At 42.9% G+C, this 17500-nt stretch overlaps 1 protein-coding gene across 1 annotated transcript in view; it reads right to left on the bottom strand.

Moving 5' to 3' along the window:
• The window catches only part of LOC121707557 (forkhead box protein P2-like), a 34267-nt gene that overhangs the window by 1764 nt on the left and 15003 nt on the right, over positions 1 to 17500 (bottom strand). Inside the window, exons 5-7 of the mRNA XM_042090208.1 lie at positions 8399 to 8408; positions 2643 to 2648; positions 1754 to 1929 (exon numbers count right to left, since the gene is read on the bottom strand). Coding sequence (XP_041946142.1) covers positions 1754 to 1929; positions 2643 to 2648; positions 8399 to 8408 — 192 coding nt within the window. The remainder of the gene's footprint in view (positions 1 to 1753; positions 1930 to 2642; positions 2649 to 8398; positions 8409 to 17500) is intronic.

Raw genomic sequence — 17500 nt, 5'->3', positions numbered from 1 at the left:
TAATTAAAAAGACAAAATAAAAGGCACAAGGTAGAATAATTTTCATAGCAGATTCAGAATTTGTAACTCAGTGCAGTTAGCAGAAAGCATCTGAGAACAGTTTGGTCTTAAGTCTAAATTTAAAACTGGCTACAGTTGGGGCCTTTTTGATGTCATCCGAAAGTTGGTTCCAGAGCTGAGCCGCATAGTAGCTAAAAGCTGCTTCACCATGTTTACCATCCATCCATCCATCCATCCATCCATCCCTCCCTCCCTCTATCCATCCTTCCATCCCTCCCTCATCCATCCCTCCCTCTATCCATCCTTCCATCCCTCCCTCATCCATCCATCCATCCATCCCTCATCCTTCCATCCATCCATCCATCCATCCAATCATCCCTCCCTCCCTCCATCCCTCCATCCTTCCACCCCTCCCTCATTCATCCATCCATCCATCCCTCATCCCTCCATCCATCCATCCATCCATCCATCCATTCATCCCTCCCTCCATCCATCCCTCCATTCATCCCTCCCTCCCTCTATCCATTCTTCCATTCATCCATCCATCCATCAATCCATTCATCCCTCCCTCCCTCCATCCCTCCCTCCCTCCCTCCCTCCCTTCATCCCTCCATCCCTCTATCCATTCATCCACCATTCGACTGATAATAAGATAATATCTTTCATGAAAGCACCTAGAATCAGAACACTGCACTCTTAGCGCACACACACACACACACACACACACACACATACAGAATCACTTGAACACGCCACCACACAAGTATTCTAAGACACACACATACACACATTCTAACATAAACACATACACAATCAAAGAAACACATGCGCACACACAAGAAAACCACGAGTACACACACACACACACACACACACACAGACAGGCATACGCACATCCCACAACCTCAGATCTAAATACACATAAATTTATAAACAAAAACATAGAGACATAAATAGACACACACAAACACAAACCAACATAAACAGACACACGACACTAACCCCAAAAGACTGAGGTTGTCTGGGCTACGGAGAGATGGAGCGCTAGACAAAAGGAGCAGAGGGAGAGAGGGATAGAGAGAGAGAGAGAGGGAGAGAGGGAGGGAGTGAAGGAGAGAGAGGGAGAGAGAGAGAGTGAAGGAGAGAGAGAGAGAGGGAGAGAGGGATAGAGAGAAAGAGGGAGTGAAGAGAGAGAGAGAGAGAGAGAGAGAGAGAGAGAGAGAGAGAAAGACAGAGAGGGAGTGAAGGAGAGAGAGAGAGAGAGAGAGGGAGAGAGAGAGAGTTGTCTTGGGTTTTGAATTTGAATTTGAATTTGAATTTTGAATTTGAATTTGAGAAAGGGAGAGGGAGTGAAGGAGAGAGAAAGAGAGAGAGAGAGAGAGAGAGAGAGAGAGAGGGAGTGAAGGAGAGAGAGAGAGAGAGAGAGAGAGAGAGAGCGAGAGAGTGGGAGAGAGGGAGAGAGAGAGAGAGGGAGTGAAGGAGAGAGAGAGAGAGAGCGAGAGAGAGGGAGAGAGGGAGAGAGAGAGAGAGGGGAGAGGGAGTGAAGGAGAGAGCGAGAGAGAGGGAGAGAGGGAGATGGAGAGAGAGAGAGAACAAGGGGAAAGCGCGGCGAACCCAAGCAGAACATTGGAGCGTGGGTTGGCGGGGGATAAACAAGGCCGTCGGTGGCGCGTTATTTATCATGCGCTAATCAGAGCCAGCTGCGCCTGTAAACACGTTTACGAGGCTTTAATGAAAACAGCCTGCCGCACACTCTGATCCGCCCGACAATCAAATTGCATAATTTGTGCGTCTCTCTCAGCCGCCGTGTCCAAGTGCGGTGCGGTGCGGCGTGGCGTGGCGTGGCGTAGCGGCTTCCACCCGACCTCATGCTCATCTTGCTCACGCTCCTCTGCCTGGACGTCTCTATCAGGGCCGCGTCTGACCGCACTGCCACACACACACACACACTCACACACACATGCACCATCCCAAACAGGACGTCTCTATCAGGGCCGCGTCTGACCGCACTGCCACTGTGCGGTCGGGGAGGGGAGGGGGCGGGGCCAGGGGTGTGCTTTTGGGTGATTGGTTGGTTTCCCCTGAGTGAGACGTTCCTCTCAGAGAGGACTTCCTGTCTCGTGCTCTCATGCTCTTGATTGAGCTTCCGCGTTGGGTTTGGGCGGTTGTTTGTAAACACGCTGGTAATAACTTTTATTTTACTGGATGTGTTATTTTACACCAATCCCACATTGGACTCTAAATTGCTTCTCTTTTAAGCACCACATGCACAAATACAAACACACACACACACATGCACACACACACACACACACACACACACAGACACAGACACACACACAACAAAGCATAGTCAAATAACAACAGCAGCCACAACTTACACAAATTTGAGCACAACGAGACATTTGCACAAAGTCAAATAAAGTCGTGACCACACACACATCTGCAGAGGTTGTGTGAGGATGTAAATGCACATGCGCGCGGGCGCACACACACACACACACACACACACACTAGTTGGGCATCTCCTTGCTCACTTATACACCCACACCCATGCACAGGTGAGCACCTCACCTCCCTCTCTCTTTCTCTCTTTCCCCCTCTCTCTCTCCCTTTCTCTCTTTCTCTCTGTCTTCGCCTCTCTCTCTCTCTTTCTCTCCCTCTCTCTCTCTCTCTGCTCAAATTCAAAAGGAGTTTTACTAGTGTGACCATAATGCATTACAGCACTGCCTTGCCTGAGAGCAATAAGTAAATTAAGTTTATGTACATACAATACAATACAATAACAAAAACACAATAAAACAATAGTTAATAAAATACAGTAATAAAATAGAGATGTATGAAAAGGCAAAGCAAGAGTATTTTAACAAATAATATGTATTAGTACCATTTGATTATAAGGCCTCCGTTTAGGACAGAAGGTCATATACTCAGGTCATATACTCAGGAGGTCATATACTCAGGAGGTCATATCCGCCTCTGGCAGATAGAAACTCAGGTGTCATTTCAACAAATGACATTTCAACAACTGAATATAATGCTCATAATCATGTCATAAGTACTTAATACAGCCTATTTATATATATTATAGAAATATTTAATGCATATACCTAAGGTTTTGTGCATTCCGTTGTCTGTCTCTCTCTCCGGTGTCTAGCTTCCAGCTGGCAGTAAGGATACATCCTGACCTCTGTGGGCAGCTGGGTCGCTAGGTGGTGGTGCTAGGAGGTGGTTGCTAAGTGGTGGTGCTAGGAGGTGGTCGCTAGGTGGTGGTGCTAGGAGGTGGTCGCTAGGTGGTGGTGCTAGGAGGTGGTCGCTAGGTGGTGGTGCTAAGAGGTGGTTGCTAAGTGGTGGTGCTAGGAGGTGCTAGGAGGTGGTCACTAGGTGCTCGTCGCTGGTTCTGAGGTTTTTTTTTTCCAAAGCCAAATAAGACTTTGCAATTCTGTAAATTATATGTCTATAGGATGACAGTTTTGTTTAGCTGTCTTTGGATTGGTTGATCCAAATTTACTTTGCATTTTTGCGCAAGTCTATATTAAGTGGTTACTACTGGGCCTAATTCTGCCTTTCATGCAGTGCTTGTTGTGTTTCTGTGCATTTTTAGATGCTTTCACAGAGCCCCACAAGCAGAAGCTCAGAAGGGGGATTTTGTCCTGAATTCAGATTCGGTTTTCAGACACACCTTAACAGGAACCTACTTGGTTTATCTATGTATACTCTTTTAATTTTCATCATTTAAGTTTGAAGTTTCCTTTTTTCCGTTGCTGTTTAATTCTAGTTTGTTTATGCAACAACAAACTAACCTTTCTCTTGCATATTCTCTCTCTCTCTCTCTCTCTCTCTCTGCGCATGGTTGGTGTGAGTGGGCGGAGTCAGTGGTGAGTGGATGGTGTTTCGGTCGCTGTACCGCGAACGAGTGTTCTGTTTAAATCTCTATTTCTCACTTTACTTCTATTTTCTTTCTTTCTATCTATTACTTTCTGCTGGAGTACTAAAGGTTTTTGCTTGGTTTAGTTTTCTGGCAATAAACAGGGGGTTTTCCCCTAAAGCGACTGCCTCCAGTCTTGTGCTGGAATCATGGCAGAGATTTTTGGTCAACTAACTCGGCGTCATGCTGTTAAAATAGCATCGGCAGCCAGTGTTGAGGATTGTAGTTTGGCTGCCGGAGAAATTGTTGGTCATGAGAATATCGTATCAGCATCTCGCATGAACAACGCGATTGTGCTTTTCTTAAAATCAATTGAGTTTGCCAATCAGCTGACGGAGAATGGCGTGGTGATAGATGGCGTTTTTACCTCTGTTGCCCCTCTTTCTACGCCTTCCAAGAAAGTCATTTTGTCTAATGTCCCCCCATTCATTTCTGATGAGATTCTAGGACAAACACTGTCGCGCTATGGCAAAGTGGTCTCAACAATTAAAAAAATCCCGATTGCGAGTAAATCTCCGTTGTTGAAACATATAGTGTCCTTCAGGCGTTTCGTGTACATGATCCTTAAGAATAACAATGATGAATTGGACTTGACAATTAATGTGACTGTGGATAACTTTAATTATGTGATTTATGCAACAACTAGCATTATGAAATGTTTTGGTTGTGGACAATCGGGGCATCTCGTGCGCGCGTGTCCTGATAAAAAGGATGACACGAATAATAGTGGAAACAGTGAAAATAGCAATGAGTCTAGGGGTGATGTGGCAGAGGGAACGTCTAAAGAGACCAACAACGAACCTAATGTTAACTTTGGTGCAAATAATGAGGAGGAGGCTGCTGCCTCTGCTAGTGGGCCGGAGAGCCAAACTCCTGATTTAACGTTAAATTCAGTCCAAGGGCACGGGGAAAATCACGATGTTAGATCGGCTGATGGGGAGGATCTTTCCGCACTTTTGGGGGAGACTATCACTGATTCTCAGAACTGTCAAGGGAGCAATGATGATGTCATTAATGGGGAGGTTTCCGTCGCTATGGAAGACATGGAAACCTCCGTGTTGGAGGAGGACAATAATGTGTTTAAAGCACCGTCGAATAAAGGAAAAAGAAAGCGCATTATAAAGAATAAAGGGGGACGCGCTCATATAGAATTGACTGATAATGAGAGTGAAAGTGATCTTTCTGACTGTAGTGTAACCTGCAGCTTGCGACTAAGCGGCTATCGCACTCGCAATTATAGAGTGGAGGATATAAAGAAATTCCTTAAGGACACAAAACATTCTAGGAAGGTCCGGGTAGACGAATTTTTTCCTGACATTGAACAGTTTATGAACAAATCACGAGCATTTATGCGTGATGGTAGCATCACTGATCAAGAAGGATTTCGTCTAAAAAAGATTCTCACAAAACTCAATGTTCTACTGAATGCCAACGATGACAAATGTTAAAAACAATTTCCACTTTGTGTCCTAGGATGGCTGATTGCATATGTCTATATTTATTTTTTTATTTTTTCTTTATAATGATGGGTGAATTTCGTGTTGCTTCTTTAAATGTAAATGGCGCAAGAGAAAAAATTAAGAGGCTCTCTGTGTTTGAAACAATCAGACAGAATAAGTTTGATGTTCTCTTTATGCAAGAAACGCACAGTGATGCGTCTAATGCAGCTGCTTGGGCTCAGGAGTTTGATGGTCTGTCCATACTTAGTCATGGTACTTCTACTAGTGGTGGGGTTGCAGTTCTGTTTTCTAAGTCCTTTATTCCCATCACTTTTGATGTTGATGAAGTTATAGAGGGAAGACTTTTAAAGGTCAGAGCCCAGTTTGAAAATCGTTTTTTTGTGTTTATTTGCATTTATGCTCCTACACTGGCAACAGATAGAATGCTGTTTTTAAATACTGTTGGAAATGTTATAAAAAATTGCTGTTCAGAGGATATTCTTATCCTTGGAGGAGATTTCAATTGTACTGCACAAAATTTTGACAGAAATCATGTCGAGCCGCACATGCCCTCTCGTAGACGGCTTGTAGAGATTATGAAGTCCAATGATCTTAGTGATATTTGGAGGAACTTTCATGGTGAACAGAAGCAATATACTTGGGCACACTCATATAATAATTGTTTGTCTCTTGCAAGACTTGACAGGTTTTATGGTTTCAAACATCAGCGTAGTCTATTCAGGAAATGTTCAATAATTCCAGTTGGCTTTTCTGACCATAGTTTGGTTTTCTGTTCTTTATTTCTAGAATTTGTAAAACCAAAAAGTGCCTACTGGCACTTTAATACCAATTTGTTGGCTGATGGCCATTTTAGAGAAGTCTTCCTTTTTTTCTGGAAGGAATTTAGAACCACGAAATCCTGTTATAAGTCTTTGCAGCAATGGTGGGATTGTGCCAAGGTACAAATAAAACAACTCTGCCAGGAGTATACAGCCAATGTCACAAGGAACATAACACTCTCAATGAAAAAAATAGAGGAGGAAATAATCGAACTTCAAAATCTGGCAGAACAAACGGGTGATCAGGCACCCACTGAAATTCTTAACTCAAAAAAGAAAACATTGGCTGACTTTTTAGGTTTGAGGGCACAGGGAGCTCTGGTCAGGTCCCGCTTCCAGAGTGTGGAGCTGATGGATGTACCATCAAAATTCTTTTTTAACTTGGAGGTAAAGAATGGACAGAGGAAGTTCATTCATGCTTTGAGGTCTGAAGATGGGAGAATCCTTTCTAATTCTCCAGAAATACGCAATAGAGCAGTACATTTTTATAAGGAGCTTTATAACAGCGAAAATCCACAAGATCAGGCGACTGACAAGGCTTTTCTTTGTGACCTACCTAAGGTATCTGAAGAGGCAAACACAGCCCTTGGAAGGGTGTTGACCCTAGAGGAGCTGGAGAGAGCCCTCCACAGTATGGAGAGTGGCAAAGCACCTGGGGTGGATGGCCTGCCAGTAGACTTTTATAAGTCCTTTTGGCCAGAGTTGGGCACAGATGTGCTTGCTGTTCTGAGAGACAGCATCACCAGAGGGGTGCTGCCACTGAGCTGCCGTAGAGCAGTGCTCACTTTACTGCCAAAAAAGGGAGACCTGACAGATATAAGGTCCTGGAGGCCGGTGTCAGTCCTCTGCTCTGAATACAAACTGCTGTCTAAAGTTTTAGCAAATAGACTTGGGGAGGTTTTGGAGCAGGTAATCCACCCTGACCAGACCTACTGTGTGCCAGGCAGATTGATTCACAACAATGTTTCCTTCATCAGAGATGTCTTCTATATTGGCAAATACTTCAATCTGGATTTTGGTGTGGTTTCAATTGACCAAGAAAAGGCATTTGATAGGGTTGAGCATAATTATTTGTGGAATACCTTGTCAGCCTTTGGTTTCAGCCCCAATTTTATTCGAATGATCAAAGCATTGTATTGTGACATTGAAAGTATTCTCAAGGTTAATGGTGACTTGTGCGCTCCTTTTAAGGTATACAGAGGTGTCCGTCAAGGATGTCCCTTGTCGGGCATGCTGTATAGTCTGGCTATTGAACCTTTCCTTGTAAGGTTGAGGAAGGAGATTGTTGGAGTGAAAATCCCTAACTGTGATGATGTTTTTAAATTGTCAGCTTATGCTGACGATGTGGCTGTCCTTGTTAATGGCCAGAGAGATGTTGACACGCTTTTAAAAATTTGCAATGAATTTAAGGTTGTTTCTTCAGCAAAGGTAAATTGGTCAAAAAGCATAGCCTTGCTGGTTGGGAGTTGGGTGAGTGGCGAACCTGGTCTGCCTGATGGCTTAGTTTGGAATAGGGGTGGTTTTAAATACCTGGGTGTTTTCTTAGGTGATGATGCTTTTATTCAAAAGAATTTTGATGGGGTAATTGAAAAAGTTAAAGGTCGTCTAGAGAAATGGAAATTTCTTTTCAGTATTACTTCGTACAGGGGGCGTGTTCTCATTATTAACAACCTGGTTGCATCCTCTCTTTGGCATCGGCTGGCTTGTGTGGATCCTCCTTCAAACCTGCTACCGAAGATTCAGTCAGTCCTGGTTGATTTTTTCTGGGACAATCTACACTGGGTACCTCAGAGTGTTTTATATCTGCCTAAGGAGGATGGTGGACATGGACTTATTCATCTACAGAGTCGAACTGCTGCCTTCCGTCTGCAGTTTGTACAGCGTCTTCTCACAGGATCACTGGACTCAAGCTGGAAAGCTGCAGCCTGTTGTATTTTACAACTTTTTGAAGGGTTGGGCTTAGATAGGTCTTTGTTCTGGTTTAATCCAAATAGAATGAATTTTAATTTACTTCCTGCATTTTATAAGAATCTGTTCAAAGTCTGGTCTCTGTTTATAATTCAACGCCCACGACAGACAAGCTCATTATTCTGGTTGTTAAAGGAGCCTCTGATTCATGGTTCGGTTCTTGATGTGAGTCAGGACTTGTCCCTGGTACCTACTTCTAAGCTTATCAGCTCTGGAGTTACAACCCTTGGGGATCTAGTAGAGTTTGCTGGTCCTGATATCAGTAATAGCCATACTTTAGCTCAGCACTTAGGTGTGAAGTCCATTAGGATAGTTGATCAGCTACTTGGGAAATGGCGGTCTCTCCTAACTGGGGAGGAGATGCAATTGCTTGGAGATTATTTTGGGGGGGAGTGTAGTCCTGACTGCCATGACCCCTTTCCCAGACTTACTCTACTTCCAGATTTAACAGGTTGCACTGGTTGCTTCTTACTCCCAGATAGTTTAGTTTTCCTGGGTCCTACAGCTGCAACTAGTAAATCATTGTACAAACTGTGTGTTCTCTCCCTAAATAAAAGGTCTCTGGACAAGAGGGTGGATACACCCTGGCGTGAAGTGTTGCAGGTTGAAAATGATGTCAAACCACAATGGCGTGCGTTGTACAAGTCACCATTAACTAAAAAAGCTGGCGATCTACAATGGCGTATTCTGCATGGTGCAATAGCAGTGAATGCTTTTATTTCTGTTTTAAATCCAATGGTTGATCAGGGGTGCCCTTTTTGTTCTGTAAGGGAGACTGTATTCCATGCCTTTATGCACTGCCAGAGGCTCAGACCTCTTTTTGCTGTTTTGATGGCACTTTTCTTTAAGTTTGATGAAAGTTTCTCTTCGGAGATTTTCATTTTTGGTTTTAAATATGTACAAAAGCATCGCTTCAAGTGTCAGCTCCTAAACTTTCTGCTTGGGCAAGCAAAGATGGCGATATATGTTAGTCGTAAAAGGAAAGTTGAGCAGGATGTAGATGTTGATATCCTAATGGTGTTTTCTATTCTTGTAAGGTGTCGTATGTTGATTGATTTTCATTTTTATAAATCTATGAAAATTCTTGATGTTTTTGAGGAAAAATGGTGCTACAACAGCGTGATGTGTATTGTTGAGAATGATAAGCTACAGATTGCACATTACTTTATTTAACTTTCCTAACTTTTACTTTTTGAGTATAGTGTCAAGTTGATCTTGATGTATTTTTAAGATTGTAATAAAGAGTTTTTGAAAATTCAATTCTCTTCCTTATTCTCTCCCTCTCCTTCTTTCTCTCCCTCTCTTCCTTATTCTCTCTCTCCCTCTCTTCCTTATTCTCTCCCTCTCCTTCTTTCTCTCCCTCTCTTCCTTATTCTCTCTCTCCTTCTCTCTTCCTTATTCTCTCTCTCTCCTTCTCTCTCTCCCTCTCTTCCTTATTCTCTCTCTCCCTCTCTTCCTTATTCTCTTTGTCTCCTTGGAACTGTGTTCCACGTCACTTTTTCTATCAGTCATTCTGCATCACACACACTCTGTCTCTCTCTCTCTATCTTTCTGTCCCTCCATCCACTGTTTTATTCACTCTCTTTTTTTCCTCCCTCCTTTCTCCTCTCTTGCTGTCTGTATGTCGCTCATTCTCTGTGTGTGTGTGTGTGTGTGTGTGTGTGTGTGTAATTGCTGGGTTCAGATCATTCTTCCTGAGACATTTAGTCCATGTATGTTACTCATCTCCTCTCTTCTCTGTGTGTGTTAGTATATGTGTGTGTGTGTTAATATGTGTGTGTGTGTGTTAATTTGTGTACTGTATGTGTGTAATTGTTCAGGTCATTCTTCCTGAGACATTTAGTCCGTGTATGTTACTCATCTCCTCTCTTCTCTGTGTGTGTTAGTATATGTGTGTGTGTGTTAATATGTGTGTGTGTGTGTTAATTTGTGTACTGTATGTGTGTAATTGTTCAGGTCATTCTTCCTGAGACGGTCAGTCCCTTTGTGTGTTACCCGTATCCTCTTCTGCTGTGTGTGTGTATGTGTGTGTGAGTGTGTGTGTGTGTGTGTGTGTGAGTGTTGTGTGAGTGTGTGTGAGTGTGTGTGTATGTGTGTGAGAGTGTGTGTGTGTGTATGTATGTGTGTGTGTGAGCGTGTGTTACTTGTTCCCTCTCTGCTTTCTCTGTCTGTTGCTCATTGCCAGTTCTCTCTCTCCCTCTCCTTCTTTAAGAGCGGTTGGAGTGTGTACGTGTGTGTGTGAGTGTGTGTGTGTGTGTTACTCGTCTCCTCTCTCTGTCTGTTGCTCATCGCCAGTCCTCTCTCTCCTTCTTATTTAAGAGCGGTTGGAGTGTGTACGTGTGTGTGTGTGTGTGTGTGTGTGTGTGTAGCACTCTTACCAGAACACACCTCTGCTTGGTGTCTCCTACATGTGTGTGTCTGCATGAGGCTTGGGTTTGTGTTAGTGTAAATGTAATGTGTGTGGGTGCATATGAATATTTGTGTGTGCGACTGAAAAAGGGAGGTGTGTGTGTGTGTGTGTGTGTGTGTGTGAGTGTCAGGTAACTATCAGCGAGCCATTGTCATAATAGCTTGTGTGTGTGTGTGTGTGTGTGTGTGTGCATGGGCTGAGACCCAGCTCCAAGTTTAAGGTTTATAAAATCTCTCAAACTCTACAAGATGTCTCCTGAAAAACACCATGTGTGACTGTTAGCTCAGAGGATTTGACTTATATTAAACACAGGAAAACCTGCTGCAATCAATCTAACTGTTATCAATAGCACACACACATTTACACACACATACACACACTCCACATCTTTCTCTCTCCTGTCACACACACACACACACACACACACACACACACACACACACACACACACACACACACACACAGACTCCTTCCTCAAACACTCATTCATACAAATTCACTTCCCTCTATGTATGCATTTTTTTTTGTCAGTTAGAGCGTGTGTATCTGAGTGTGTGCGTGTTTGTTTACCTCTGCTTTTTAAACTGTGTGTATATGTATGTATTTGTGTTTGTGTGTGTGTGTGTGTGTAAGAGACTGTGAGAGCACCTGAACTTGGGAGAGTGCTTGGAGGACGTCTGGGTGAAATCAGCGTACTTTTATCAGGCTGCTGACCCCTCAGTTCAGGCCAGTCTTGACCACCCCACCTCCTCCGCACTGGCACTCCCCCTTTAGGGCTATTGATTTCTCTAATGAATATTTCCTGATTTATGGCAGTCACAACCCATTGTCGAATGGACATTTGAGGAATGACCATCATTTTCTGATGCTAAAAGCTCAAAATGAATAAGTGGTGGATAAAATATATATTTAAAAAAATGATTTTGTCATAAGGGTTGTCTTAGCGCCCAATAATTTATGGACTCTTACATATTTCCCTTTTTTTGAGTCTGAATAATAAAACGTTTTATCACTTTTTCATACTTTTACCACTTAATCTATAAAGAAAGTTATTAAATTAAAAACCTTAGGTAGGATGGTTGAATTTATCACTGGACAGCTCTCGTTTTAAAATGTCCAAACACGTAGTGTAGGCTAAGAACTCATCATTGCGCCTCTGACTCAAAGACACCGGCCTGCTGTTGTTTCCTGGAGAAAGCGAGCTAGTTAACGGTCTCCGAGGTTTCTGACATCTGTTGCTGGTTGGCTGCCACAATGGCGAAATCCGGGCGCGATGCAGGGCAGGTTAAAAGATCACTCCCTTGAAGCGGCAGCCGCTACGCCACTCGCTTCGGCTGCGCGCGTTTGTTATTGTGCTGCTGCAACTGGAGGCAGGCGAGGGGAAATGTGGACGCGCACCTGTTTTAGATGAATTACGGTAGTCTAAACTGTCCCCCCTAACATATCCTACACAGACACAACCCGAGTAATTCAACACTGATTTCTCTCCGTATGAGCGAGGGACAGACGGGATGCAAAAAACTCCAGCGAGACTCATCACTTGGACTCTTGGAAAGGTGACATTTTGAATAAACAAGACAAAGAAAGAACAATACAAGCTGGGAAGAAGACGCGAAGAGGCACAAAAGCCGCGTGCTTTTTCTCCATCAACTTCCAAGAAGCGCGACCATGCAGTCCGTGAGCTAGTGCCCGATTATTGTTTCGACTTATCACCAACTGAGTGATCAGTTTGAGCGAGGAGGTCAATACAAGAGAAAGGAAGAACTAATAAAGACTGTTGCCGTTGAAAGTAATGGTCCTGCGATATCAATCTTAGATCAAGACTTTTTCCTCTTTTCGCTGCTCATTTTTCAACGTTTTTGGACTCGCCGGGACATCTGACTAAACCTGGAAGCGAGCTGCCCACATGGTCCAGCCCGTAGCGTGAAAGTTGAGTTCTTCAGAATATCCGAACAGGTTGATGCACTACTTACTTACTCTTCCCCTTCTTCCTCTAGAATAATTTACCTGCTTTTGAAAAAAATGTTTATGGTCACAAATATCCTAAGTAGACCAGCTACATTGTTGTTGATTTTCCTACCTTTGAACTGGAAGCTTTTGAAAGCCTACTTGAGCGTGTCATTGTTAGGGATAAACACAATTGGCCTAACTAAATTAATAATAGGCAAATATCCTGTTGGCGATTAACTTGTAAATTTATCGGCTTATAAACCTTGTATTCCCGGCTAGTAAATAGTCGAATGTATACACTGCGGACGTAATGGATAGTGACTCAACCATTTCGGGGTAACTTTCAAGGGAAAATTCTCCGTATAGGACGGTGCTAACAAGTGCGGCATCGCCTCTTCTTTCACCCTTGTAGCCTATAGCCAAAATACTTGCCTTTTCCCCCGTGCCGTGATGGAAATTAAACTGTGGCTGTAATATGACGAGTAAAACTTGGTGAAAAGTTGAAAATGAGGTCGGTGACAGAGCTCCGGTTCTTCCTCTTCAAAACTTGCTTGAGTGCTTTATTTCTTTGGGCAGTGGTGAAAAGTGCCGCTTTCAGTAGCTGAATGCCCGACTAGGACACACATTGTGCTCAACAGCGGACAAGTTTTTTTTTTCTTAATCAAACACGAACCATGAAATAATTCGGCTGTCCTCACATCAACAGCACACGTTTGCTCTCTACAAATGCTTTATCTTTTTGGAACTGCGCAAGAAATAATTTATTCCTTTTCTTTCACATCACTTAGCTTTTTAAGAGTCTGCACTTCAGAAGTCCTATTCAAAGTTGTGGGTCGCGTTGTGTCTACCGCTCAAAATGCACGGTCGAGACGTGGCTTCGTAGCCTAGGCTGATTAAAAAATTAAGAGGAGAAAAACGATTAATTTCATTTGCGCTCAATATACCTTCCTATAGGGTTTCACATTGTGTTGTAGGCTACGCTCTGGTACCAAATTTTCCAGGTGGTTAGGCTTTGATAAATAGGCTTGATGAGTTTCAGTCGGGGTAGAAACAGGGCCCCACAGTATCTCCTCGCTTTTGCGTTGATAATGAGATAAAGTCACTCTTGTCTGGGTTTTATTTCACTTACATTGTGCGACCAAAAACACATTTCCTGTTATCAACCTCAATCACTTGCCTCACCGCGGACTACAATCTTTTTACCCCCCCAATTATTTAGTAGCTTAAGCATGAGATATAGTATTAGGCTACGTAATATGACTTAAAATCGGAAAATAATGCCTTTCGTTTAGATAGGCTACTGTTGAAATAAGCAGTCAAAATGTTTTGTCCTAATCCGCCAGATAGAATTTAACTGTAGTTTTATTGGAAACAATTTTAAAATGTAACTTGACACTGGATAAATTTGAATGTTGAGGCAGTAGGCTAACCTAGATTAATATTAAAATTAAGGTCAAACGTAAAACATCAATCGGACCATTTCGGTCAAGTTAAACATGGCAGAATCGTTCACTCTTTGCACTTGAAATAAAGCGTTATATAAGTGTCTTTTATGTATGCTAGGCTATATGCTATTTTTTTTTTAAAAACTCGTCCTAATGTTGACCACAAGATGCGCGCACCCTGTAGATTGAGGAGTCAGCTTCTCATAGGCTGCTATCACTCATTTTAAACTTTCTTCATAAAGTCCGATATTTTCTGTGATAATATGATAACATATGACCATGGACAAGTAATTATTAATTCATACTTAAAAAAATAACCATATCTTTTGTTATGTCATTAATCTTTCCACAAATTTATTTTTGCAAATTGTTGATGGCGTGTTTGCTAATATTTTATTAATTCCTGCTGTTGTCATGTTATATTTATTTAACATTGAGCGCACATTTTGATCTTTTGTGAGAAAATATTCATCTGATTATGAAAATAACCATTGCAAATATATTCACCACCTGTAAATCACTTAAGCTGCGTTCATAACCCCTTTTTTGAGCGCGGAACGCAACTCATACAAGCCGTGACACCGTGATCAGTAGACTGCCGCGCTACACAATTCATATTAGATATTTGATTGACAATTAATTCATGTTCTCCTCGCCTATAGACTATTTTATCCTGTCATAAAAAAAAAAAACATAAACACATGGCATGATGTTTGAGTTGGCTGTTATTATTATTTGATTGATGCTGGATGGGTGCCGTTGGCCCTATTAATTGTATTTAGTGCTCTTTCCGGCTTGCCTCTGCAAATGTCTGTCAAGGCAGGAGAGAGTAGGTGGAGATCAGGCAGCCCGGCTGTGCTGATGGTGTCTTCGTGCGTGACACTTTTAATTAAAACAGCTGACAAGAATTTAATAGAATACTGAGAGCAAATTATAGTGTTAAATTTATGGCTTATTGTTTTCGATGGAGGTTTTCAAAATGAGTCACGTAGGGACAGTTTAGGGTGCTATGGGGGAAAAAAAGGTGATTTGGTGGATTGTGTGCAGGCCATGGTGTTGGTGCTCCTTTTGCTGCTTGGTGATGAGCTCTGAAAGGGGAATTCTGCCTGAATGCTGTTCTCAATGACAACGTGGAATTATTCTGTAATATTGTAAAGACTGTATCTAATAGGACTGGCATGAAGACCTGTGATTTTAATATCTATGTAATCTAACTGCCTTCCACCACACACACACACACACACATGGATTCAGTTGATTTCAAATTATCCATGGTATTTCCAGTGATACACCTTCCACTAAGAGGCTTTTCAAATTTATCGTGTTTTCCAACAAATGTAAAATTAGGCAAATCAGATGTTGGGGTGGAGATGTGTGTGTTCTGATGAGTGTAAGAATGACATTCCTGGCCGGAGTGATTGGGCTTAAAGAGGAAGAAGTATGTAGCATTCCCACTGTTAGCAGAATGATTGGCCGCTGGAAGAATGTGTGGCGGGTGAACGCTTCACATCACCCATTCTGTCATCACAATAAAAAAAGAATCGATAATCAATGATGTCATTAAGAGGGACAGTGCATGGCAGTTTCTTTGACTCAAGTGTAGCAGAGTGACATCAAAAATTACTTTTCTTCAAAAAGGTGTTTTCTCTCTCGTGAACACAATGAATACATTTTTATGCAGAACGGAATCTGTCTGCGTTGTCTGTTTAGAAAGAGTTTTTAAATCATGATGCCCTGCATTCTTCATTTTGTACATTTTTCTTCTAAACAAGCTACAGGAATTTTCTAATAATTGTTTAATCTCAGACCACCACTGTCTCCTCCTGTCAGCTACATTACCAAATATTATTAATTTATTGTGCATTAGAAACGCATGATTTATAGTTGGCAAAGGAATGCGGTATGTGTTTGTGTGTGTGTGTGTGTGTGTGTGTTGCGGCTAGATTGGGTTTGCCTCAGGCATCTTGCTCACCTGGCTGATGGAAAACCTGGCAAGTTTAGAACTTGTTTTAGTGTTTTTTTTTTTTTTTTTTTCCCTCCATGAAATTTAAATGTGCAATGGCTTTCTTACCCCCCACACCCCCCATGTAAACACCTGGTTTTAGTTGGCTTTGTTGGTGAGCAGTACCTAAACACCTAGATGTCCGCAGTGTTCAAAAAGCGTGTGTGTGTGTGGTTTCTGTCCTCATTCTAAATTCTGATGAAATCCTGTCAAGTGTGCTGGACAATAGCTTTAAGTTTTAATCTCCATAACGGACGTGGCTGTCGGTCGGGCGGGCGGGCGGGCGGGCGAGGGCTTTCTACTCGTCCAGAGAAGCGGAGGGCTAGTGCTGCTGCTGTGCGGTCGGCTCCCCCATTAGGGCCAACTGCTGCTTCTGTTCAAAAAGTGTGTGTGTGTGTGTGTGTGTGTGTGTGTGTGTGTGTGTGTGTGTCTGCCTGCTGGTGCTGGTGATGCGGCTCCAAAACTCATGTGAAATGAGGAGTAAGTGCATCTCATGGGCTGGAGAGTGTGTGTGGAGAGATCTGAAGGCAAATGAAGATGTGTTGTGTAGGATTTGACCTGCTGTCTAGCTCCCACTCTCAGAAACACATTTGTGCTGCACAGAAAAATCCAAATGATTTTAATTGAAATGTATTATTGAAGTAAGAGAATAGGATTATTTGAAAGGCGTTTGCTCTGGGTTTGTGCTGGTCATACACCCTTGTGTGTGTGTGTGTGACGGGCTGGACTGGCGTGAAGAGGCAGAGCCTGTGGTGATTGCACATGTGGTTTTAATTGAACGTGTTATTCGGTAGAGCTGTGAGGCCTGGGCTCTGTGTGTGTGTGTGTGTGTGTGTGTGTGTGTGTGTGTGTGTGTGCGCGAGTGTGAATAATAAATTGGGCACGTTTTTAGACACTGAGGACTGTTTTTATTACTCGTCTCAGAGTGGTGTCATTTTCTCCCGTGACCACGGAGCGCGCAATAGAAAAGAAAGAACCGGGAAAATAACGGCATAATAAGAGAGAAATGCTAAAATGGACTTAACTTCAGCATTTCACCCATCTGTGCATGAGAGAGAGAGAGAGAGGGGGAGGGAGCGTGAGCGAGGGAGAGCAAGTGAGTGAGAGCGAGCGAGGAAGAGAGGGTGGAAAAAGCAGAGAAAAATAAGCAATGTTTTCCAGATGACAGAGTTGATGTGATTAGTGGGCGATATTGGAGGGCAGGACAAGAGAGAGAGAGAGGGAGGGAGAGACTGGTAGGTTTGGGATTGTTGCCCCTCAGTGGAAACCCTCCCTCTCTCTCTCTCTCTCTCTCCGTCTCCGTCTCCCTCTCTCTCTCTCTCTCTCTCTCTCTCTCTCTCTCTCTCTCTCTCTCCTCTTTTCTCTTCCCCAGGAGAAAAGATGTCTCCATGCACCACACACACACACACACACCTGCGTGTTAATCACAAGGTTTGTCTTCTTACAAGCACCAGCTACCCCTGCTCTGGCACCCAGTGGAGACACACACACACACACATATATACACACACACACACAC

The sequence above is a fragment of the Alosa sapidissima genome, chromosome 4 (assembly GCF_018492685.1).
Source record: "Alosa sapidissima isolate fAloSap1 chromosome 4, fAloSap1.pri, whole genome shotgun sequence".
Classification (NCBI taxonomy): domain Eukaryota; kingdom Metazoa; phylum Chordata; class Actinopteri; order Clupeiformes; family Clupeidae; genus Alosa; species Alosa sapidissima.
Note: the sequence above shows the minus strand (reverse complement) of the source record. Positions and strands in the feature narration are given on the sequence as shown.